The sequence below is a fragment of the Monopterus albus genome, unplaced genomic scaffold (assembly GCF_001952655.1).
Source record: "Monopterus albus unplaced genomic scaffold, M_albus_1.0 scaffold6.1, whole genome shotgun sequence".
NCBI classification, from domain to species: Eukaryota; Metazoa; Chordata; class Actinopteri; order Synbranchiformes; family Synbranchidae; genus Monopterus; species Monopterus albus.
Window position 1 is genome coordinate 1,039,455 of NW_018127886.1, and position 27,042 is coordinate 1,066,496.

The 27,042-nt window shown below is 41.9% G+C and overlaps 1 protein-coding gene across 1 annotated transcript in view; it reads right to left on the reverse strand.

Moving 5' to 3' along the window:
• lgr6 (leucine-rich repeat containing G protein-coupled receptor 6) overlaps positions 1-26,659 on the reverse strand; it is a 36,909-nt gene extending 10,250 nt beyond the window's left edge. The window contains exons 1-6 of the mRNA XM_020616259.1: positions 26,109-26,659; positions 12,320-12,391; positions 6,173-6,244; positions 4,393-4,464; positions 1,338-1,553; positions 1,100-1,171 (exon numbers count right to left, since the gene is read on the reverse strand). Coding sequence (XP_020471915.1) covers positions 1,100-1,171; positions 1,338-1,553; positions 4,393-4,464; positions 6,173-6,244; positions 12,320-12,391; positions 26,109-26,338 — 734 coding nt within the window. The 5' untranslated portion in view covers positions 26,339-26,659. The remainder of the gene's footprint in view (positions 1-1,099; positions 1,172-1,337; positions 1,554-4,392; positions 4,465-6,172; positions 6,245-12,319; positions 12,392-26,108) is intronic.
• Positions 26,660-27,042: the final 383 nt, after the last annotated feature.

Sequence of the window (27,042 nt, forward strand, 5' to 3'; positions counted from 1 at the left end):
CCCACCACTGATGGCCCAAATGTGTTAACACATACTATTCTGGTACAGAGAGCCCCATTCCTCTTTTTCATATTCTCTCATTTCCCTTCATCCTCTTAGCCATGTCTCCCCTGACTTACAACCTGTTCCCTCACATTTCCCAGCATGGATAATGGCTTTTAAGCCCAGTGTTAAACTGTCCATAGGCTTAGAAGGGCACAAGCAGAAGTACTAGCTTACATGTGTGAGCCCACACACATGCTCATAAAAAGCAACACATCATTTTTTTATTCTTCAACACATTGTTAAGCAGCATGCCAGAAACTGTTTTCATCAGACCACCATGACTTTTGCAGGAGACAGCATTACAATGTCTCCATTTCTTTTGATTTCTTATTCCACCTTTTTTATAAGACTGTGTCAGTTTTCTACAGTTTTCCATGTTGGTGTGTGGTTAGGATCCAGTATATTAAAGCTACAGCGTTTAACAGCTTTCCTGTAGCCATTCTGAGCCATATTTGACCTCAATGCTGCTTAGCAATTAATGTTAGTTCAAGGTAAACAAAGAGGAACTTTTCATCTACGCATTCCTGTCGTTCATTTGTTGGTTGTGGTTTGGAGAAATGTTCAAGCACCTGCTGAAATTACCAGGATATTCATCATTATGATTTAATATGGCACTCTTGGTACATATGATTTATAATTTCAGGTGGTCCAAGTAACACCAAACACTTTTATGCCCAAACTAACACCGCTAGTCAGACAAATAATGTGAGTAATTTGATGGTTCTTTGTTATATTTACTTTCTGAGGTTATATTTCAGTGAGTTCTTTATATGTCTTAGGGTTATTCTAAGGCAATGTGATTATAGTATACACTACCATACAGAATGAATGTTGATACTTGCTGATACTTTTTCAAACAAAGCCTGTTTTAGTGTTTGGGCAAACAGAGGACATACTCATTAGAACCCATGAAGTAAAATCAGTTAAGGGTATGTGCATGTCAGTTTGAGTGTGTGTAAGATTGTGAAAGTGTCTTATAAATTTTTACTAACAGCCACTGTCCAGAAAGTGTGTCTTTGGACATGTGTATGTGGCATGTGTGTGATATACTCACAGTGTCTCCAAACTGTGTAAACCTTCAAAACATCTTGCGCCCATGCTCTGGATCTGGTTGTTATGGAGATGTCTGGAGAAAGGCCACAACTTTTCAACAAATCAGAAATTATTTTCTCAAAAATGTTTCCACAGTGCAATCATCACAGCCCTGTCTGTACTAAGTCAGTGGAACAAGTAATACTCTGGTAAGCTGAGAAACCCAGAATTTTGAGTAAACAAATCAAGATGTCACTTACAGTACAACAAGGGCGGAGAGGTTGGTGAATGCATAATCTGGAATGTGTGTGATCTGGTTGAGGGCCAATGTCATGGCCTGCAGAGAGGGCAGAGAATCCAGGGCTGGCACCGGGATCTCTGTTAGGGAGTTGTCATCCAACCACAGGTGTCTCAGAGAGTGAACTCCTGTAAAGGCCCTAGCTGGAACCTCAGACAGCAGGTTAGCATCAAGACGCCTGCAGGGTGAGAGAAACTGAGCTGAGTGAGCTAATCGCAAAGTCTAAGTTCAGTTTGTTTGCTTATGTGCATATCTAACCATGCTTCTGCATGCATTAGTGGTTGTGTGTCATGGCATCGAAACACTTTGGCTTACAGGTATGTTATTAAAAGAATTACACATCCTTAATTCTGCTTCTTTCATCTTTGCTGCAACTTCTTAGAAGCTCCTATTATGATTTATTCCCATGCTAAATAAGCCATGTCTAACTAGCACAGACATGTATGAAATATAAGATGAAAAAACGTAGACACCAACAAGTAGGAACGATTGTGCCAAGCCTGTTTTATTCTACCTCACTTTATTTATGTTTTGTAAAGCCCTCTTCCCTCAGTGTCTGGAAAAAATGGAAAGGCAGAAGGAGAAAGGAACAGTTAAAGATGCATCTTCAGCTGTTCCTCCCTGTTTACTCTTTCCATTCGAGTCTCGCAGTCGCCATCAGTGCCTGACCTTTCCACAACTCAGCCACTACTCCTTTTAGCTGATGTCTTTTTCACACTGGACACAGACACACACACACACACACACACACACACACACTGTCATACATGCACTTTTCATCTTTTCAACCATACTAAACCCTAACAAGTCTTTGTCCTTTCTCTCCCTTAGTGTCCTCAACCCACAGGAGTGTGGACCATGACACACACGCATCCCACATAATTGCACACATGCATACACACTATCCATAGTGATGAATGATCCCCTCGGGGCAGAGTTGACAAGCTGAGACCACTTCCTCCTGCTAGTCTTCTTTTTTGGCCCTTCACACTCATCCATTAATCTCCTTTTCCTCCCTCTGGCTCCTCTCACACACTTTTTGTTTCTTATATCCATGTTGATGCATTCCCAGCCACTGCAAACCCCTCTGCATCTCACTTCCTAACTCGTGTTCATCTTTCAAACATCCTCCCTTATCAATCTTCCCCTGAGGTTCTTTGATTCTTTTGCTACAGCTCCTCCTCAGCCACATCACCCCTCAGAGTCTTAACCAAACAAACAGCATCATCAAAGTGAAATCTCAAGTTGAACTCTGAACTCCAGAGCTTTTCTCCCCAGGGAAATGTTCCATCAGGAGAGGCAACTACTGTATATACACTCACAGATGCTCATACAAAAGCACACAAAGATATACATGGACATATACATGTTCACACACAACAGAAATGTTCATCTCATCTATTTCTTGAGCACACTCTTTTTTTCAGTGCTGAACATTGTTCTTGTGCATCCTGTGTGGACATCGTTTGTCCCTGACCAAAATTGCCGGATGAAAGCTACGGAAGGCCCTTCAACTCTCTGGTTTTTCCTCCAGGGTAAAATAATAATTGCTCCTTTGGGTGGACTTGCCAGGTCTGTAGAAAGTCCAGACAGAACCAGGAATGCTCCACAGAAGCCAATAAAGCAGCAACTATTTCCTGTCCATCACATCAAAGTCTGAATAAGATTATGGGAGAGAGAGATAGCGACAAAGTGAAAGATCTCTGAAATGATGCAGGAGATCTGTGGCCCTGCTTCCACCGGTTCAGTTCTCCAGATGGCCAAACTTTAAATGATGGGGATGCTGGAGGAACACGTTTCACTGCCATCAAGTCAAATCTATAAAAATAGGGTTAAGTTGGTTTAATGTGGCTTGTGGAACTCATCAGTCATGATTACGCTGCGTAACCTGTGGGCTGGGACCCAAAATAGTCTGTCTGCTTATGATGGCACTGTACTGCACAGCGGTACTCACACTGCGTGTTGTAATGAGCTTGTTCCGAATGATGAGACAAATTTCTTGACTCAGTTTCAGTTCTTTGCTGACAAAAGGATTTCTGTCCAAGATTAAGTCATGATTTATTTTGGATGAAAGGCTCCTTTATAATTCTATACCATTTTAAAACCCTGTCTCTTTCTTTTTACCTGGTGTGTTTAATGTCAGTGAGAGGCGCCGACAAGCTTCACTCTCCAAAGCCTTAATTGTTCTCCACTGGGCTTATCATTACTGTAATGACAAGGTGCGTCACTGTACACTGGCTCTGTGTGTGTAGACTGCGTGTGTGTATTTCATTAGATGAGACAGAAGAAGTTAAGTGAAGACCACACACACACACCCACACACTCTTGTGTACACACACATATACACACACAGAGACGGAAGACAAAGGCATCATCATGAAATTGTTAATTCATACATAAACACGCACACACACAAGGACAGAGCTGAAGCACAGTATGTGTGTGCAGATGGGTTGAGTGTGTGTGCATGCATGGTAACTGTACTAAGGGAAAGCAGACCTGCATTATACCAGACAGGAAAACGTTGTAGGTGGTAGAGGAGTTACATGTGCATGCCCCTCTGACACACACACACATACACAGATATGCTGACCCTACAGATGAGACAATTAAGCCACCAAACACTCTCAATAGCCAGGGGGATAGCGGTGTGGGTGGTGGGAGAGAAGAACAGAGGAGAGGAGAAGAGGAGGAAGAGTGGGGGAATTGATGGAAAATGGGGTTGTTTCACAGCTCATTGGAGATGCTCTCCCAGGCCAGCAGTGTCTGCTGTTTCCCTCATGGCTTCCAGATGCTACCATGAACTGCACCAAACAGTTGGGCTGTGACTCCTACTGTAAGGAAGTACAGCACTGAATGCTGTGGGATGGTCAGTGATATGCCAGTGGTACCCTATACCTGCACTGCGGTTAGAAATGAGATGTGTGGGTGGGTGGCCAGGGGATGTTTCATTTCATGCTGGGTGAGGCAGCATAGTATGATTAGTGTGTGTTTGTGTGTGTAAGAGGGAGACTCACAAGGACAGTAGGTTGGGTAGGTCCCATGGAACATCATCAGGAAGTCTCTCCAGTTGGTTATTTTGTAGCATCCTGAAAGACACATACAGCTTATTCACTTACGAGTAGGAGGTCTATAGGTGATAGAGCATATGTGTAAGGGCAAATAAGCAGAACAAAAAAATTCCATAGTGAGGGAAATCTGACACAAGGAGGAAATGGCCAGCGAAAGGTTGAAGAGAAGCAGAGAATGACGAGTAGCGGAAAAGAAAAAGAAAACCTCCTTGGGTGGGCTGATGATGTCATTCTCTGAATAATGGAGCAAAAAGTGAGGAGGAAGTGGGGAGCAAACAATAACCTTCTATCTTTTCTCTCCCTCCCTTGCTTTCTTTGTCTTTCTCTCCTTCTTTCTTTAAAGTTTTATGGTGAGCAGTCATCTTACATGAGCACGAGGCCATTAAGCTTTTATTGTCGCTTCATGGTCAGTCTGTAAGTGTAATTTGAGTTTAATATATGAGCTTACATTAAGATTAATATGCTACACACATGTTGTACCTTTGAGTATGATTCCTGTCTCGTAATGAATGAGACAAACATTTAACATTTTGATTATATATCCATTTTTAGCTCTACTGTAAAAGATGGTTTAAAGTTGGCAACAGTGTGTTCTGGATGTCTTGAGCTGTAAAGAGCACATTTTTCTACTTATTTACATACCTCACTGTGACACATGCTTTTGTAGCGTAGAATACTTCACAATAAATCTCTGCGTAAGATACAGTATGTTTTCGTTAGTGCATAAAATAAGTGCATTGCAGGTCTGAGAGGATCAGGTGAATGTTTTCATTGAGATGGTGATGCCATGATATTGTAAATTCAGCTTTCTGAGTCGTTTCCTGTTTCAGAGACCTTGCATTTACCCTACACAAGGGGAGCAGTTCATTTATGTTTGACACAGCCTGACTTTAACTAATATATTGAGGAAGCAAGCCAACAGCTGAGCTGTTCTGAGGTCAGAAAGACTGTTCGAAGCTTGCTTGGGTGTTATAGTGTGAAGCATCAATGCTTGCAGACATGGATGAATTTAGGATATGCATGTCCTTCTGCAGTGATGACATAATAACCCAGGATTCATGGCCCGGTTCACATGTCTGGATGAGTTTCTACACCACAAGGTGAAAACAGATCAACTTGTGTGCCTGGTAATCCCCCAGATTCCCTCAAATGACAAACCACAGTTCTCTAGGTACGTTTGTATTCTGTGGCAGGGCTTCTCAAACCTTTCTCAGCCAGGGTCCAAAAGGAATTGAGTTGGCTGCCAAGGCTCATGAAAACCTCTTTTTAATATTCTTGTCTTGCACCATTTAGAAATATGGCTAGAGCTCATGTAGATGCTGCACTCACAGGGCACCATGCTTTGCCATTTTTTGTGACTCACCTTTATGAGAAATGGAGTGTTAGGAGAACATCTTTGAATGGTGTTTTAAGTGCATTTTTTGTCACTTGCTGTAATCTTGGTGGGTGGTGTGACTGGGAGGTCCCTGCATTACACCTGCGAGAGTGTGTAGGTGTGTGTATGCTTGCAACTAAAACAGGGCCTGTTTGAGAATGAAAGAGATGCAAGTGGGGCAGGTCTACCTCAGCCCATAAACTTTAACTGCAGTTAATGATGCGTGGCCTGAGTGTTTTATTTTTTAAGGTGGGAGCACATCCCCCCTCTGAAAGGCTGGGGTGGAACAGCCCAACTGAGATGAGGACTGAACCAGTGAGGTAGAATGGGAGTGACGAGGAGGTTACTTACAGAACTTTGAGGTTGTAGAGACCCTGGAGAACGTGGCCTGAGATATACCTCAGCTGATTCCCTGAGATGCGCCTTAGAGAGGAAGGTGGAGGTCAGAAAGGAAAGAACAAAATATTAAAATGAAAAATATAAGTGCATAAACAAAACATTTACAAGTTCCATAAGAAAAGTTCAGCCTTTTCCTTTATTCTACGTTTTTGGATTGAACTTTGATATTACTTCATCCTTCAGTCAGTGCTTCAGGGTTACTGTTAGGGCAGTATGCAAATAGCAGTATTCTATCCCATTCAGCGTAGTTGCTGTTGGCCCCAAAGCACAACCTGAAACCTTAACCAATCCTGGGAGCTTTGATGAGTGAGTAAAGACTGAACTGAATGAGACTGGGTCAGTAAGTGCAGTGTGAGAGCATATTTGCTTGTGCACATGTGAGTGTATTTATGTGTGTGTATAGTAAGGTGTATACTATGAGCGCATGTGTGTGCACTGTGACTGTGTGTGCTATTTTCCATGTCCTTGAGGTAGATTAGGCCTGTTCTGAGGGGCCTTGAGGACAGTGAGGAGAAGAAACCACACACATTCACACAAACAATCCAATCAGTTTGTTTATCAAATGCAGCACCTAATGGTCATTTGTGAGTGTGTATAAGATGTCCAAATAAATAACATTCGGTCCAACAGAGTAACTCTCAAGGTCATGAGCTGGAAGCGCAGTTTAAACACAAATTTAGTCCTCACAGCTAGAGACCACCCAGTTTTATTAAACACATACACAAATTAAAAGTTACTCAATGGCATCCTCATTCTCATTCTGTTGCTCTACAGGTGACATTTGCCTGACATCTTATGCTAAGCAGCCTGCCTCTGGCTGAGTTGTTCCATCAGTTCCAGGATAATGAAATATTGATAGAAAGCGCCGTCTGCCTTTCCAAACCACCACATCCAGATGGTAATGGCTGAGGGCTCCTAGCAAACTCCCTCTGACATCTGATACTCATGTCAACATGTCTCAGACTTATTAGTGTGCAGTGGCAAACCACACAACTCCCCCCAAGCCTGCCAAATCTCACACTCAGCCCAGTTTAGAGCTCTTTTAGAGGTTGTATTTATCAACACAAACACACACACAGCACATACGCATAGATGCATACCCACATATGCCTACTAAAATACAAAATGGACTGATTGTTATCCAAGCTATTGTGGTGCCATTTAGTCATGCCTCTCAAACCACAGTCAAAACTTGTTGAATCGGTCTTTGACTGCACCACGTGATGCCTCAATATAGATTTCACAGAGATGAAAGATGCAGATGACAGAGCGGATCTGTATTGACTGCAGCTCTTTTATTCTTATTTCAAGATAAATAAGTTTGATTTGCTCTTAGATCTGATTTTTACTCACAAAGAAACCTCTACTCTATACTGCCTGTTTGTTGTTCCTCAGAGGATGACAGGTCTGCTACTTCAATACCATTTCAGTTTCCACTATTGCACAAGCTGGTCACCAGGGACTGTTTCAATAGTTGCTTTTCCAGAGGCAACTATTTCAATAAGCCTTGCCAAGGTCCTGACTCCAGTAAAATAGATCTAAGCCACTTTCTTTTAATTCTAAGTGCCGTCTTCTGGTTCCTGTTCAAAGGCGAGTTAGAGACACTGGAGAGAAAAAAAGATATAGGTAGAACAAAAGAAAAATAAATATCTTTTCTATGAGGAGTGACTGCAATCTAGAAAACAAACATTGTAGTTAAGGCCATTGAGGGATGTGCACATCCTCCTGCCAACCCAGCCTTTCTCTTTTAGCTGCACCACTGGAACCAAAACTGCAATAGAGTGGAATCATGCTTTTTTGACAGTTTCATTTGTCAGATGGATAATTATGTCAAAGGTGAAGATGGATTGAAAAGGAAAGAAAGGTCCAGACATTCTTGATAAACGTAGGCAGAACACTGTGAATTACCAGCTGTTTCCATGATATCAGTGTGTGTATTTATGTGTGTACATGTGTGTATGATTGTAAATGTGAAGGTTCCAAACTTAGCCTCCTAGTTGTTCCACATCAATCTCATTCTAATGAAAGGTGCCTTGCTCTTGTCAAACTGTGGCTCCAACTGTCTTTTTTTTTCTAATTTGATTTGGAGAATTTTAGAATTTTTCTTGGCCCCAGGTCTGCATAGATAAAAATCCACCTCAGCATAATTCAGCTGCATTGAAGTGATTCATAGATAAAATGCAGTTCAGACATTTGTGACAATAGTGCTGCCACTGGTAACAAAGGTGAGACCACCCTGCTGTCAGAGCTGATTAGCGGGGGCTTTACTGAAGCATATCGACTGCCATTTAGCCTGTGTGTCACCATGTCCTATTGCCACAAAATAATAAACAGCAAGACAGATTAGAGAGCTAGAGAACAAAGACAGCATCATATTTTGGGGAAACTATTGCAAGTAGTGATAGGGCTTCATAGTGGCAGCAGGGCTGGGATGGCTGATAGGAGTCAATGATGAAAGAAGAAGAGTATAAACAGTTCTTATCAAAGAGAGAGCAGCTCATGTGTGGTTGTATCTACATGTAAAAGCTTTTTCACCCTTGGTCCATCAGAAAATAATGCTGGCCCCCTTTCTGTTCAGAGTTCCAGCCTGGGTGTCAATCACTTAATCTGGCGCTAGCCTCTGAAATTACTGGAGTAAAATACAGACCTGCAGAAATGTGTGTGGGAGTGTATATGCGGGTACATGAAAGAGACAAGAAGACAAAACCAATGTTGGCAAAACTAAAAGGAAATGTTTTAATTGACCTAGATGGTCCCAGCTGTGTTGTGCACCTGGAGTATGAAAACAGCCAATATTGTAACCCCTTAACCCTCACCTATGTCACTTCTGGCCTATCAGCAAACAATCTTATCACTGAGGGGAAAACAAGCAGGGCAGCAATGGCCTCCACTCACCACCTCTCTTCTTCTACATTTAAATTTCATTTGTGTGAGCATTGTAGAGCACCTGAGCTGGAGTAACACAGACTGGATGGATGTTCTCAGGTTGGAGGATACTGCTAAAGATGAGATCAGATTTCCATCTTGAGCTTATAGCAGAAGCTAGCACTATATTATACCAACATTCACTTAAGATGAAAATACTGTGTGTCGAGACATTGTGTGTCAAGGCTAACACTGATAGGGAGTTTTAAAAAATACCCTCATAAGGCCACTTTGACTGGTCAGATTTCAGCTCTGCATTTAGGAAGTTTGATAAGGTGAGCATGAGAGACTCAATCCAAACAGCTGATTATTAGGGGAGTCAAAGGAAAACAGCAGTGTGAAATATGATCTCTGGAGGTATACAGCATGGACTTTGACACTGATGATAGGTGGAAAGGACAGTCACCTTCTGATGCGTTTAGGGGATGGTTTATCTAAAACCAACCCCTGCCTGTTCCAAGTTGCAATTAGATAAGTAATAGATAGCATGTCTTTGATATCAGAGCAGAACATTTGAAGAGAGCTGGTGTCTTTGATATGCCAGGTAGATGAGTAGCTACTCTCAGAGTCTGTACCTTTGCTGCCCTCTCATTAATCTATAGACAGGCAGTTTGCGTCTCAGTCATCTCTTCTTATGCGCTGTCTGTCAGATGCGTGCAGGTTTGTGTGTTTGAATTAAGAAGCTATTTACTGATCAAAGCGCTAAATGAAGTTTTAATGAAAGCCATCTGAAGAAAAACATTCAGAAATAAGAACCTAGGGTTAGAGAAAGAGCTGGAGGGTGGGGCAATTGCTGTTACATGTTATTATCAATATTAATGTCACAATGAATCAAAGTGAGGCTTGGCCCAGATCCATTTGCCATACTTGCTTTGTAAATTTATTTAATCACTTAATTTGAGGTTCAAAGGGATTAACTGTATGTACTTTGATACTACAGAGGTGAGAAGTGAACAAAGAGATAATAGGCACCATGATACAATTTACAGTTATGACTCATAAGATCTTATTCCCTCCACTCCCCACTGTGTAAATTTGGGTGAAAGATAGACTACTTGCCATAAGCAGATTAGTTGGGGTTTGTAAGAATACAGAGTGTGCCAGAAGGGGAAAAAAGTAGAAACATTATCAAAGCCAGTCACTTGAGTTTGTAGTAGCCTGTAGTTAGAGATGGGAGGCTGTAGAAATGAACTGGAAAACAAGGGAGATAGAGTGAGAAAGGGCAGGCAGGGAGGTAGAGCCCAACATCAAATAGTTTATCACTCTTCCAGTCACAGCATGCCTGGCCCTTGCCTCTCCCCTGTACTACCAACAAGTGCTGTAGAACCACATCAAACGCTCTCGCTCTCAAACCGACCATGTTTGTGTTTTGAGTCTCAGTTTGTTTTTCAAAGCACTATAAGATGTTGTAATTATAATGTGTTCACCATGACTTGATCTTTAACTTCATCTTTCTAAACCTTCTAGACAGGAGTGGATGTATGAAACGTGTTTTTCCCTTCCTTGAATCTTCATCATCTTCTCAGCATGTCTCCAGAAATGGTCAGCAGGCTGTAAAAACTGGCTTAGGGAAGTAACATCCTCTTTGGAAGAGGTACAAAGCAATGGAATGTCTCCTTAAAATGTCAGAACATGAGAGTGATACAGAGGAGGCAAGATTAGCAGGGCTGTAAAGCACTGAGGAGGACTGTCTGCAGGTAGAGCTGCATCCAAGACATCAGTATTCAGCATCACTCTGTACTGTATGGCTCCGATATTACACCAACAGCTATATTTGACCTTTACAGCAAAGTTCAGATCAGCAGCTCAATAAACCACAATAAATTAAAGGCTTGACTTTAATTCTCAAACATCAAGGTCATCATACAACTTCATTGTTCTGCCTCATTCTACTCTTCAGATCCAGTTTGACTGTGACTCAAAGTCAACTGAATGGTTTTCCAGCTAACCTTTTACTTTCATCATTATTAGTTCATGCCTTACAGGCTCCAGCTGCAAGAATTAGCAAAGAAAACAGAGGACTGTTCAAACACCCAACGCACTCACGCACTGCAGGCTTTAGAAGTAAAAGAATCAGGTGAAGGCTGGCATATACACATAAGCCGCCATGAATTACCACACACTCACACACACATTCACACCCTTAGGGCAAATCTGTGGACAGCCACTCTCAAACCAAGACTTCGCTGAATTCTGTTGAGTGGTCAGGTCACATATCAGCCAGGTCAGTCCAAAATGTGTTTGAAATGTTTTGCAATTTTGTTTTTACATCAGCTTTATGAATATAGAAAAGTATAGAATACAAGAAATTTGACTTGGAGGTTCAATTCTGGCTCTTGTTTACAAATTTTGAGAATGTATCCCCAGATTCAAATCATATTTATATTAGTTTTCAGCTGTCTTTAGCAGCGCATTACCTATTCTGTTAAATGAATTTTTTGGAGAAAGAAAATGTTTCCAGCCAAGAAAGCATGTGTAAGCACTAAACACATTAAGTGTATTGGCATCTATGTCAAAACTTTTCTAATGATACACAACCATATGCATCATTAATTGTATAAGCTAGGTCTGCAAATGTTAAGCAATTTTCTTAATCACCAACTTTTAGTCCAAGAAATCTGCCCCCTGTAAAATGCATTTATACTCAGAGCAGGGTGAGTGTTGCTCATTATGTTGTTGCTTAATTGTAATTGATTAACTTATTAATAGCAATTAACTGATAATTGATTCATCATTGAAACCACTATTATAAACAAGAAAAATATAAACATTTGCTCTTTTCATTTTCCACAATCCTGTCCTGAAGTTTTCCTAGCGTGTGTGTTTGTCTTGGCAAGGGCTTGTGTCTACGTGTATGCTGCTCCTGCTGAGCTGTCCAGCTGAAATAAAGTTAAGGAGGGCAAGAAAGCAGCAGCTTATAGGCTGAATACAGAACCTGCTCTCTGAACAATTTAAGGAGCATATATTCTCTGAGTGAATATCAGGTTCCCTTTGCTTCTCTCTTTTTTGCAGCCATCCCAGGATGTACTAGTGTATTGCTACAGGCAGCTTCGTGGTAGGAGAGATCAGAAGCAGGCCAGAGTCATCAATACCTATCAGTGAGATCTGTACATATCAGCAGCTCAGAGAATGAGCTTTATTCACTGAATCTGAGTTGAATGATTTTGTACTCACAGTTCTGATAACAGGTGCAGCCGGTGGAAGGCTCTGGGCTGGATCTCACTGATGTTGTTCATACTCAGATCCCTAGAGAGAGAAAACAGGGTGTATCAGTATTGAAGTGTCAGTCATCATATACCTTATTGATGTTCTTTGAAGCTACTCGGGATACATGAAATTGCAAATGTTTAGAATGCATTTTTCACATGGCGATCAGTCTTCAAGTGTGAGAGTTGGGCACGGAGAGAGGTCAGAGGGTTAGGTAGAGAGGTTGGAGGACGAAAGGGAGGAGAAGGAGATGCAGAAGAGAATTTTCCCCAGTGATTCACTGTTGGGCAGCTGTAATTTCCTCCTCATCCCAGTGACTTTTTCTCTTTTCCAGATGTCTCATTCTACCTTCTTACAGATCTGACCCCTCAGTCTCCCTCCATATCTATGTCACTCCCCCTCCCCGTCTCCCTTCTTCTTTTTCTCCCCCAGGTGTCTCTGGATGCTACCTACTTCTGTCTTTGTTCAAAGCTGCAACATAGACACAGTCCATTTCTTCCTTGCTTTCTGACACACTGATGTGAGAGGGTGTGTTGGGGGTGAGTGTTGACGCAGCTGCACTGTGGTCAAAGAGAGAGAGGTGCAGGATGGTCGGATAAATGCACGCATGCACACGCACATTCAACACACACATAACCATTGGTAACACTTAGGATAGTATGCGGACAAATTGTAAGCCTCTGATAGAAAACATATATAACCTTGTAGCTCCAATCATGTAAGGTCACCTCTTTGATAAACACAATGAAAGCAGGGGGGTGTTACATCACCCCTTCTTTGCTTTCAAAGCCCTTTGGGATCTTAACATGAGTTTTCAAGACAAGGGCTTGTATGTGCGTGTGTGTATGACACTAACCATTGCTCATAAAGCCAGACCACCGGGCTAGCAAGTGTAAACTGTGCTCTCAGAAGCCCTTAGCAGTGGGGAGTTTTGACACACTGGCTGTTTGTTTGTCAAGTCGGCCAAGCTGATAGGGAGCTGGATGGACCTATTTGCAGGTGTGATCTGCATTCATCTTGGAAAATGGGCTGCATACCAACACTCTGATTCACAAATTTGGATATTTCAGGAGCCGGTAATATTTAGAAAAAAATCCAATTTTGTAGGTCTGAAAATTATATAGCCTATTTATATCTTCTGCTGATATTAAATATTTAGCTTAACGATAGTCACGTTTATTAGCCAAGTATGTTACACACACGAGAACTTTGTCTCCGGTACAGAACCGAGGCAGCTATCTGCGGCGCCAACACACACAATGATGGCAGCACTGTTTCTGTAAAATTTAGTAGTACTTAGTAGACTGAACTAACAAAAAATTTTATATGGAAAATTCTAAATATAAAATCTCATACCTCATAAGCTCCTTTAAACATGTAATGCAGTATTTTTCTTAAACAATATTAAGTAAATTAATTTAGAAAATTTAGGTAAATTAATGAATAATATGTTATTACATCTTCCTTGTGAAGACTCCAAACCCTGTTGCTGTTGTTGCCATCATGAAACAGTCAGTGAGTCTCCCTCTCCACAAATGTATTGTGGTGATGTCATGTAAATTATGTGTTGTGTTTTTTGGTACAATCTGCTCAGGCTCCTGGCAGTAATTTGAGAATGAACCTGCGCAGCAAGTGTAATGCACTAATGGTTGATTAAAGTCAGAGGTAAATATAAGTGATAACAAAATTATTTTTGGAATGACACAGCAAGCAATAACAGCAAACTAATTAATATATCCAAGACTGGGTGATATCACAAAGCACACAGTCATCTCAAGAGGCCTCCTGAACAATACACATATGTGCCTTTATCCTGTTCATTGTCTGTTTGCTAATATTTGACTGAGAAAGTATTTATATGAACATTCAAACAGGATCATTAAAGCAACAGGCACACAGACACACACATCACCTGGCTTCTGGTGATGCACCTACGGATAGAGACAGCGCTCCATTATGGTCCTGATTAAAGAAGCCATAAACAAACGTTGTGTGAAGTCCATAACAGCGGCCTTGCTTGGACAGAATAAACATGCAGCAATGCAGAGAAAAAATGTTTGAAAATAAAGACACACAGTGGTGAGTCATGAGTCATGGGGAAAGGTTGAATGCAGCTCAGCTCGGCTGTGCTCTCCAGCGAGCTCAATGAGAAGCCAGAGAGCAAGAGAGACTTTTCTGCTGTGCAGGCCAAGGCCTCCGCTGACAACTTGACGTATCGTTGGATGGCGCTGCACTATGGCTTGTTTTTAAAATCAAATAACAGCTGTGGCTTTTTTAAACCATGATAATTATGATTGATGACTACCACATGTGCATTGTGTCGGCTGGCGCTGTGACGTGCAGATATTTTCAACGCAAATAAACCCACCGCAAAAGAAATGAGAAAGCAAGCGCTTAAAGATTTTGCAGGCTCTGTGGCATGTGGAGTTTCACAATTAGAATTGAGGTTTCTGTGTCCACATTTTATGGGCATCTCTGGTGCATGTTTGAGTGTGCCTGCTGTGTGAGAGAAACTGAGAGACTGAGTGTAAGTATGTGTGTCAGTATCCATGTCTGTGTGTGCAATGCAGTGTTTTTCCCCATTTATAGGTGGCTGCAGTGTGTGCGGTAAGATGTCTGACGCTCATTTTGACACCCTTATTGTTTTCCAGTGGGCCTGCAGATGTGGTGGGTACAGTCCCTGGTTGCCCTTTCACCACATCATACATGGACACTGAGGAAATTGCTTGTTGTTTGGGTCTGTGAGTGAGTATGTGAGTGACAGAACGGAAGTTCATGTGGTTTTCTTGTGCGTATTCAGTAGGGAAATGTCCTGCCCTATCTTGGCAATCACAGCTTCATGAAAGCAACCTTATATTTCTCACAGGACAACCCATCTTTAAACTGAAAGAGGCACACAGGCCATTTCCTCCCCTCAGATTTCCATCTGCTGCTGAATGGAACTAAAGACTTCCAAGCAGCAATAAGAGTAGACGATGCAGACATGCTCATCCCTCCACAAACACAAGCTCAAATGTGGCTCTTTGCTCTTGTTTTTATCCCCTTTTGCTTTGAATCTGCAGAATGACTGGCAAAGCCCCTAGTGATCTCTTTTCTTTTCCCAGGCGAAGAATTAGATTTTCATGTGCATGCATGCAATATTGTGTGTTTAAGCTCAGTAGTGTGTGTAAGGCTAGTATTGCAGCAATTGGAGTAGAGAAAAAGAAATGGACATTTTTCATTTCCCTCCATTGTTTTGTGATTTGCAGATACACAATGTGCTTTGATAGATCGTTTAGTCTTTCCTCTGCAAAGTGTGTTCACATTTATGTGCATCAGAGTGTAAGAAAGGAAGGTTTGGCATAAGAAGAAAAGTGAAGCAGTGGTTTTTGACTGCTTTATGCTGTGATTGATAGAGTAACCATGACAACGAGCTCATCTTAAGGGGGGAACGGAAGCATGAAGAAGGAGAGGTGCATTTCCATTCATCAGCCTTGGCCCTTTCTCTTCCTCTCCTGTGTCACTCTATTGCTCACACTCGCTCTGTCTCTCCCGGTTGCTGTTTCAATTTTCAAGTGGAGCATGAAGTGACACAGTTCAGTAGTTACAATGTCATTTATCATATTTCCTCTTCACCCATAAACGGAACTACTGAAGTATATTATCACCTCTGTGATCATAGGCAGCGTGTGTGGTTGTGAATGTGCCCCTAGCTCCATTGTAGCTAATTTCAAACTGAAAGCATTTCTGACAAGAGCTGGTGATTTAGCAAAGCAAAGCAACTGGCCACATCATATGAAAAACACCCCTGTTTACAGTAGGTTCATGGAAGTACCCACATACAACCACGGGCACTCGTACACGCTTCATAGTCTTGGTGGCTTTTCTAGGGCAGATGACGGACCACCCTGGTGAGTGAATATGCCCTCACTCTGGGACAGATGTGTCTGTTTCTAGCATCAGTGCTGTTTTATGCAGACAAAGCAGGAGCAAGCTGAGGAGAGATGACTTAATACATTTCACTTTGGAGAATTTCATTATCTCAAAGGAAAAATCAAATTTGGGTGACACATGATGGTGATGCAGTGGTTAGCACTGTCCCCTCACAGCAGGAAGGTTCTGGCTCTGAACTTTGTGGCTGACCGGGGTCTTTCTGTGCAGAGTTTGCATGTTCTCGTTTATGCCTGCATGGGTTTTTTCCTGGTACTCCACCTTCCTCCCACAGTCCAAAAACATGCAGGTTAGGTTAAATGCTGATTTTGTACTACCCATAAGTGTAAATGTGAGAGTGAGTGGTTGTCTCTTCAGGCCTGTTTCCACCAGAGGAACTTTCTCCAGAGAGCAGGAACCTTATTTTGAATGTAGTTCCTCTACCTGTGTTTCCACCAGAGGATCCAGGATCTAAATTTAGTTCCACAGCATAATTCACCCCCCAAAAGAAGTACCTAGTCAGGAAATAGTACTTTCTGAAGGTCCAGGAACTAAGGGTGGGGAAATTCTACTGAACATTGCTGGCTGGTCAAATTACAGGGTTGTACGGTACATGAATTTCACTCACATATGCCAATGTGCCAATGTGAAGAATGATTTGGATGCAGTGATGCAACTCTGAGTTTCTTGGGTTCTCCAGCTTGTAAGGAGCATTTTATCAGTAGGCCGACACGAAGAGACCTCAGAGTTAACAGTCCCTATGCTCGTTACTGTATGTGTAATAAAACCTTGGCGAGTTAAAAACACCAGTTAAACAAGCATAAACTTGCAAAAAGTGCTAACTTCAGCTTTGCCTACAGTCTGTCCTATATCAGTGGTATGTGCTAACCATAGTGTCAGCTTTGCCTGCAGTCTGTCCTCCATCAGTGGTATGTGCTAACCATAGTAAGCATTTAACATGTGACATTCTTACAACCCCACTTCGATCCATTGTGCTTTGGGCTAGTTTGTTTAATCTTCCCTGGACTTCCCTGCTGTGGAAATACACATCACCATGCACTCCGGGGACTTTTACCCCAGTGACAGTTCTTAAAGACAGTTCTTCAATAAAGTTATGGAATCTACTATTTTGTTCATTAACACAACATGAATATACAATATGTTTCTCAGTTTAAAGAGTTATAACTTTTCAAATGTAGAAATTGAACTGAGCCAAACTTCACACAACTGGCTGGTTATGTTAAAATACATGTTTTAAATTTCAGCAGCTACCAACAATGTTCAGTGACAGTTTTACACAAGATGGCACACATTTGTAAGTTCAATAAATAAATGAATCACAATCAACCTAACCAGGACAAGCGTTCATACAATGTGCAATATTTAATGAAGATAATGTTTTATTACCCCTGAGAAGAATATTTTTCATAACTCATTCTCTCTTACACACAAGATCCCTTCACAGGAGCCATAGCCTGGGGTCTTCCTTCTCACTTCCTCCTTTACTCTTTTTCTCTCTTTCTTCTTGCATCCCTGTCAATCCCATTCTCTCTTGCTCAGGTGGAGACTCTTACCAAACAAACAGCTAATAATAGCGGTAAGCTCTATGTCTTTGAAGGCAGCTTATCTGTGAGGAACATTAGAGTAATAGATCTTTAGTGGAAATCAACAACCAGAGCTTTACCCAGAGGGCATGAGTTCTCCATTAGCAGTTCTTGAGACACACCTTGGCAGTCTTTTACAGTAACTATGACAGTAATGGCTTTGGTAGGATTCAGCTAGTCTGATCCTCTCCGCTTAGTTCTTTGAAACAGTTAAGGCCACGATGAAAGAGGATCTTTTATGCAACACAATGCAACTGGTAGTCAATGTTCGGGCGCCGCCTTTAAGGGGGCCTAAATGGTTGTGTGAGTGTGTGTGTTTGTGTGTGTTTTGTGAGTGAGGGTGAGGTCTAAGTGTGTTTGCTTTTTTTCTGTCTGAATAGACTGACTGCTTTGGCATTCAGTTTCGCTCGCAGTCACACATGAGCTTGCACACACACAGACATGCACACACACACACAAAGAGTCAGGAAGGAGGGTACAATGCTGTCCTCCCCTCCTCCTTCCTCTAAAGATGTGTTTTTTTCTCCCTCTCTCTCCCAGACTTCCTGGGAGGGGTACATTGCCCTTTGTGTCCAAAGGCACTCTCTCTTTATCTTTCCCTCTCTTATTCTCTCTTTCTCTCATTCATGGGGCACAAAGAGTGAGGAGAAGTCTTTCACCTGGACAAGGAGGGCCACGGAGAGGACTTGGCTACAAAAGAGCAGAGAAACAGAGAGGGAGGGAGAAAGAGAAAAGACGAGATAACGAGACAGAAAAGGGAGATGCGTCTGAGTTTTTGTGTTCCCATGTTTTTGTGCTCTTTTCTGCTCGCTGCGGTTTAGCAGAGAATGACAGGCAGATGTCTGGGAGGAGAGAGCGGCTGTTTAGTCTGAGCCCATGTCATGGGAAACATATTCATGCCCTCTGGGACTTATTCATACCCTGGTACACCACACACATAAACACGTGCATGTACACACTCAGTGTCGCTCCTTGTCCTCAGACACACACACCCTGTCATGAGACAGACAGGAGGGGGGTGAAAGGTCAAGCACTTCAATAAGGAACAGGAAGTCTTGGAACAGTCAGCGCTACACAACATACCACTGACTCCAACATGTGGACAGAACTGACAGGCAGCTGTTGTGGGTAAGACATCGCTTGGGAAGGAAGAAAGGCATTCATAACCCTGCCCATAGTCCACTAATCGGTTGTTTTGACATGTATATTTTGTCTGCTTCCATATACCTTTGTTACATGACAGGTGCCAGAGAGCATTTCGGGTTCTTTCAGAATCAAAGCCAACAGTTTATGCTACATAAAGGAAATATCTCATGAGCACAGGATGAACATGCCATTGATCCGTGGAAGAGGGTTCCGAATTTCACCATTTTCCACACATCCTGAAAAGGAATCCCTTGCAAAAATGTTTTTCTTGCACACTGAATTGAGGCAGTTTCTCAGCAGTAAATGAACAGTAAATGAAACCCAATGAATATTAGTGTCAAGCTCTATTATGACTTCATTTGGTTGAATGGCAGAAATAGGAGGACACTGTCTCTAGTTTGAAGACCTATTCCTGGCTCACTATAACTTTATTGCTGCACTCACAAATCTACAATTAGTGTATCTGCTCCATATGTATTTAATAGTACCCATATATAACATATAGAACCGAATTTAGATCGTTACTTTATAAAATCTTACCCATTTTATACTAGTGATGACATGTGTCTGCTGCTTTGGCCACTTGCCATGCATGCAAAAGGTCCAGATTTCCTCTTCCGTTCTTTTTCAGACATATAATAGAGATGTAAGTCTGACTGCAGTTGCAGAGGCTCTGCCGTGGCAGAATTCCCTACAAATGTTCCTTTACAGAAGACGGAAAATACACCTGTGATGTCCGGTCATATCATGAAGTAATACTATACTTCTTTATGCCATCAGAGTGACTGGACTGCTGTTTCCTAATTCAGATCAGTCAATCTAACCCTCCAAAATTAAGAGTCATGAAAAAAAGATTTTATCATCCTCTTCAGTCATCTCTTTGTCCTCTGTTTTTTACATCCCATCTTCCACTTTCTGGACATTCCTGTGCAGTTACATGCCTGTTTCTATGCTGTGTGTGTGTCTTTGATTGCTTCTTTGTTTCCTTTAGTTAACTTCCAGTGGTCCATTCTCCTGACCTAATCCCTGCTAGCTTTGCTGTATTAGCACTGCTTTGTGGGATACACTGATGTTGTATAGGGCGCATAGGACATTAACCATCATTAAGTCAGTATATGCATGTGTGTGTGAGTATGCAAACATGGGTAGGTCCACATTCATCAATATGTACAACATTTTTCCTGGTGTGTATTGTATCCACAAGTGTCTTATAGGTAGGTTAGGGTTTAAGGTTAGGTATTTAGTTATTATAATTAAGGGTTAGGATAAAGGGCTAGAGAATGCATCATGTCAGTGAGTGTCCTCACAACTATAGTAAGATTAAGTATCATTAGCTCTTACTAGTCATCACGTACTAACCCTACATGAGCAATGCAGACCTGGCCAGCGATCACACAGATAGGCAGACTGAAACAGACAGACCCATGTTGTGGTACAAAGGGAACTCAGTGGCTAATCAGCATCTCATTTAAAGTTAAGAAAATGCCAAGGAAAACAAGTGGGTTGTAAAAAGATGTTTTAAAAATGCACTAATTTGGCTCTTCTAAGATTTTGTGGGAGCTTACAAAGAACTACGACAAACGGTCTTTTTGCGCCATAAAACTGAACTTTTGGATTTGTTGAGACAAATTAAAATTCCAAATTTAGAATAAATGGCAAAAAATGTGGCATTTTTCTGGTAAAAATCAATAGAAACAAAAAACAATTAGTGTCATGTACTGTATGTGTTATCTGGCCATAAGCATATCCTGATCTAACAGACATTTTCCATTAGTCATGGATGCACCTGTGTATAGATCTACACACGCATACACTCATACTTGGACAGTTAGGGATATTTGTCGCACCCTGGCCCCGGACAGGACAATGCCTTCTCTGTAGTGGAAAAGAGAGCGCTAGCGCACTCATACAGATTCATGCACACACATACTCACAAACATTCTCATGGATTCCCAGGGTTGGAAAAGGGCTGCAAAGGAATCTGGGCTGTACAGAATCCTTTCAGTCTGAAGCAGCCCTTCACCCCTCAACCACTCATTACAGGGAGCACATTCCTAGCCCCCTTGTCATACTGTACTTGCGTCATGCTGCTATCACATGAAATATACAGATTAACATATGTCATGTCAGTGGGCATGGGTCTGAATATAGCACATACCAAACGCTATGGTGGTTAGTGCACATATGGTAGGTTTGTGACATGGAGGCTCATGTGCATATACACTCCAAACACACAATCCAATTTATTTCACAGATCTCCACCTCCTCCACCCTAGTTCCCCTCAAGATCTTGTGTCGTGATTGCTTTCTACATTTTTCTAAAGGGCAGGATATGGAGCAGTAGAGCACACTATGGCCTCTGTGTCTTCTCTGCCTGCCCCTCCTGAGGGAATGGTCATTGTTTCCATTGTGGTCCTCTACCTACCTACCTGCCGTCTGTCCCTGAGCGACATTTAAAAGCCTCCCAGGTTGCTCTCAGGAAACCACAAACCACTGCACTCTCCAACGCTAACTGCCAATCCCTTCTCTCCAACACCCTTCTGGCATAAATATCACTTTTGTAGCAGACGGAAGTGGCTTTTTTTTTTTTGCTGTTGTTCACTGCGGGACCTCCAGGGATTGTAGGAGAGAGAGCTGAGAAATTGACACTTTGAGGCAAACACTGGGAAGGAAGGAAGAAACAAAGGAGTGAATGAAGGACAGGCAGAATGAAAGAAGGGATGGAGAAAAGAAAAATGTGTCTTTATTCAGCTTTTTTTGGCAAAACAGATGAACTCTCATGGCATATGTCACTGCTTTCTTCCTCTGTATACAGAGGTGTGTAACTCACTTCCCCGACTCTGATCATGGCCGACACCTAGTTGGCTTGTAGCCAACACACCTCCTCCCCCAACTACACAAACACACACACACACACACACATACACATACGCACCTTGAAAATATTTACACCATTTGGCTTGGGAGCACACCCTTTACTTTTTTCATTTGAATGCCTATAGCTATGTGCACCTATTTAGATTTTTTAAGAGGCACATTGCATATCAGTGATTTACACTTCAACACCTGCTCTGAAGACACACACACAAGCACATTTTCAAACATTTAATGTGTGGATTCTTGCTATAAAAGGAGGAGGACAGAGGAAACAGGTGAAGAAAGGAGAATGGGTGGGGAGGAAGGATAGATAGAATGAGGAAGGGGAGTGCAGCTGAGGTGGGGGGCCTACTTATAGATGTCTGGAGCCAGGACACTGATCTGGGAGCTGATAGCTGCTGTATAGAGGACCCTCTGCTGACAGTACACACACACACACACACACACACACACAGTTCTCTTTTCTCTGAAATGTTCTTATTTTTGTTCACCCTTTTCCATCATACCCTCCTCCCCCTCTGTCATTTAAACCCTCTCTTTAGTTTGGTCGCTTTCTCTCTCAGACATGATGTTTACAGTGTGACCCTCGGTCGCTCGTGATAGGAATCGTTCCATCAGCTTAATGGCTAAATGACACACACACAATTGTTACAGCCATGGTCACCACAGAGAGGCAGGATGTTGTCTCCTGCATGTTTATATACAGTGTGTGTGTGTGTGTGGTTGCTTGCCTAATCTAAACTACCTCTTCAAAATCTTCTATCATACATTTCGATGTCACCGATTTCTAATCCTTACCTTTTTTTTGTTGGTCTTTTACTCTTGTTCTTAATTTTCTCTCCTTTCATTTTCCTTGTTTCCCCTGAACTTGGTAGAAAACCTTGTGTCAAAATTTCTCAATCAGTCCTAGACTCAATTTGTACTAACTCTACAGCGCTGCCGAACCCTTAGCATCAATAACTGAGCTACAGTAAACAAGCATAATGTAACCTTCAGTGTGAATTAATGATATGCTAACTCAGCGTCACAGAGTTTGCACTGCACTTCAGTTTTGTTTATTTTCTTGAAGAGGTTCCACACAGAACTTTTTGATGGATGTAGTCTTTGCATGTTTCTACTGTTTGATTTGGCACTGTAGTAAAATGATATACTGACCTGGTTATCACATTATTTCCAGGTGCCATAAAAGCAAGGGAAAGTAGTGGCTTTTTCTTTTAAAGACAAAACCATTGTCATATGAAATATTTGGTTTTTGTTTATTTAATGACTATTCAAATATTCAAAAATCACTGCCCATCCCTAGCGCACAGTGTTCTCAAACTTAACTCCCATTAACACACATGGACATACATGTGACCCACACCCTTGGGCACAGTTTTCAATCTGATATCAAAGAGAAGGTCTTTCAAAACATCTCACATGACAGTTCATTTTATGTGTTGCCCACGGAAACGCTTACTGTCATAAATCTCTACTCACTCTGCTTCTAGTTGCTCGGAGCGTCTTTGCCTCTGATTTGTTAAATTCCTTTGCAGACTCAACCTGCATTTGCCTAAATGTGATGTTGCAAAAGTGTTTGCTGATTATGATTGAATTATGCTTCAACCTATATGGAGTGGAGCCATCCAAGTGTGAAATGAAGCACTAGAAAAGAAAGTGAATCGTGCACTGCCTGGATTGTCCTCTAGGTAGCTGCAGCATGTACTGTACAGTTGCACTCACTTTGAAGAGCTCTCAGATGACATGGGTGAATGATGTCATATACTTTCACAGCATTGTGTGGATGTGGTTTGTAATGTGGACTGTTCCCAAGCAAATCCCTGTGACCTCAGCATTCTACAGCATGTGCTGAGATGCTAATCCAGCTTCCACAGCACAGTAGGGCACTTTGGACGGTTTGACAGATCCTGGTGGGGATTGGACCAGCTCTCCGCTGTTGTAACCTTTCATACTCCAGGATGAAATGAGAAACTGTAGCTTGCTGTGCTGGGTTATGAATTATGTGTGTTTATCCATGTGGGCAGGGTTAGGGAGGGGAGATTGTTTTGTTTGTGTTAGATGAGTTTTATCACAGAGGCAAAACAGAAATCTGTGACTCTTGTGCATGGTATCTTAAACTATTGCGGAATCCCTCCTGCTGTCTCATTTTCCCTTCTTCTCTCCTCTGCAGTAATGTATAAAACTGTGTGTGTGTGCAATTGGTTGCTGAGTTCATTTATCTTATTTTAAATCAGTCCTCAAACCCATTAATTAGTCCAGTTCCACCATTAGGTAACTAAGGGAAATGAACAATTACTGCTGTGATTGCAGGGAGTAATGTGTGTCTGTGCGTATATCTGTGTGTGTGTCTTTGTTTGTGGGGACGGAACACTGGGACCACACTGCTTTATGGGGACCAGAAGTCACTTGTGGCGACCAGAGGCTGGGCCCCATGACTAATTCATTGAATATGTTGAATGTTAGGGAAAGGGTTAACATTAGGCAAGTAGCGGTTCTGGCTAAGGTTAGGGTAAGTCTCCTGAAAATGAATGTGAGTTTATGTACAATCCTGCAAATGATAAGTGCAAGGATGTATGTGTTTGTATACGATTATACTGGACCATTTAAAAACTGTGTAGATTTCCATAGAAGGGTCTCAAGTCATCACTGTTTTTGTTTGAGAGGACAGAGCAGCTCAACACTCTCCCCCTCAGATTCAGCTACCTGTTCTCATAGGTAGAGTGACTCCTGGATGGACTTACAGACCATATTTCACCACTATAAATCTGGAAGTGTTTTAACTTGCAAATGGTCACAGTGAAATCTGGCCATTGTGGACTTCCACGTAAAGTTATAATTTAAGTCTAACTTTGTCTGATCTGATCTGATCTTTCATCGCTTCCTCTAAATTCTGTCCCTCCACTCCTGTAATACTTGTGGAGCCCCTAGTGATCAACTGCTCTATCATACCCTGTTTCCTGGAATTGACTTCAATCATTTCAATATCACTTATCACAAAGTGTCTCTAATCTGTCCTCAGAGGTTTACACAGTGAAGCAGTTTAGAAGACCTGGCTGGAAGACACAGCAGCTGCTCAGATAATCAGGCTTTTATATAGTATAAGCACAAAGCGTTTCTTATTGCCCCTAAAAATTCCTGGTGATAAAGTGGTTTTAATTCCTGCAACTCATTATAATAAAAATGTTGATGAATAATGTAAATAATCGTGTTTTTTAATGGATTTTACAGTATATTTATCAGTGTGTTACACTCTAGCCGACCTTTCAAACACCACACACTAATCACATTTAAGAATGCCATTAGCCAACAATTCTTATCTTTGTAACTGCTGAGTTTTGATATTATTATACAGCGACACATACATATGTAGTATAAAACTGGTTGTTGAACGTCTCACTCAAACACATTTAAACAGCTTTGTTCAAACACTTCTGCATTCACACATTCAGATACATACTTATTCAATTCAATTCAGTTTTATTTGTATAGTGCCCAATCTCAACAAAAGTCATCTCAGGACACTTTATTATTATTAATTTTATAGAGGAACAACCCCACAAATCCCTACTTATGTCATGTGCTTGCAGCTTACACATATACTGTATACACAAACACACTGTGCACAAAGGCATACACATGAGCAAACACAGCACTCTCATGCTGGCTCTCCAGTTGGCGCTCGGAAACCTGACACTGTAAGAAGTGGTCCAGTAATTTTGCTACAGTGATCAACACATAGACACATGTTCCCACATGGCCTTGTCTGTTTTTATCTACACGTGTGTTCTGCTGCTGTTTTCTGGACTCTCATGCGACTGACTGATGCCTGCTGCTCTATTTTTAAAAGAAGATCAAATCTCAGCTACACTTCAGTAGCACGAATTAAGGATTTTCATCGATTTTGGCCATCTTTTTTTCATTGGCAAATGAATGGTCAAGACTAACAGTTTGGTTTAATTTGCAGATGTGCTTTCATTTTTCATATGAAACAGATTGGCGCTCAAACATGATGACCAAGATGAGAAGAGATGAGGTTTGGGGATCAAGGGGAAGAATTCAGGATGAGATAAAAAGTGAAATCAGGAAAAAAAAAATGAAGATTGGGGTAAAAGAAACAGGACAGAGTCAGAGGCCCGTAGGTGGAGAGGTTAAGTCTAATGGGATAAGATAACACACCCAGGAAGTCCCTAGCTATTATTACAGTAACATGTGGTACTCACAGGTATGTGGTGAGAGGGCTGAGGTTGGCTGGCACAGACGATAGTCCCAGTTCTGAGCAGTCCACCATCATGAAGATCCCATCTTCTTCACACTGGCATGGAGACGGGCAGACTGGTGCTGCCGGCCCCTGTCCGTACCCCCACGCTTCAGGGGTGGACCCCCATACTCCTCTAGCCACGCAGAGAAGCAGAAGCATAGACAGCATGTCTAACTGTCCACCTGTCTGCATCTACACCTGTAGGGTTTCCTGTCTTTCACCCTCTCTGATGTCTTAAGAGGAAGCTGTGATAAATGAAAAGGTTCCAGATACTCCCCTTCTGTCTCCTGTCTGTCTTCAAAAGCCCTTAACTGTCCTTTTCTCCTGTTCAGGTTTTCCACACTGTGAATCTGTCCCCGTCACACTATCTTGTCATCTCTCTTCACTGTCTGCCTGTCTCTTGGTCACCACTTCATTCTCCAGGGTTAACCTTTATTTTAACTTCTCTCCCTCGTTCCTGTCTTCCCTCTCACTCTGCCCACTCCTGTCTTTCTCCTCCAAACACAGTCACTCTTTCTCCCTGTCTCTCTTTCTCCTTGTATATATCTCTTGCTCTCTGTGTCTCTCTCTCTTTACCTATTGTAGAAGGACTGCATGAGTTGTGAATGAGACACCCTCATTGGCCCATAATTTAGGGATGGGTTGGAGCATCTCCGAAAAGTGGGAGGGGCCCACAATTCTTAAACTCTTCCCTCTCCTTCTCCCTCTCTTCCTTTTTCTCGTTTGCCTAGAAGTTCGCTGTGAAGAGAATGAGTGAGTGTTCACTTTGAGGAAGGAGAAAGGGGCAAGGGAGGGGGTGGCAATACAGTGCAGTGGTCAAGAGTTCTTCTTATTGAACTTTATGAATGGACGTGAGAGACAATGAGTGTTTACCGCAGAAAGAAAAAGGAGAATAA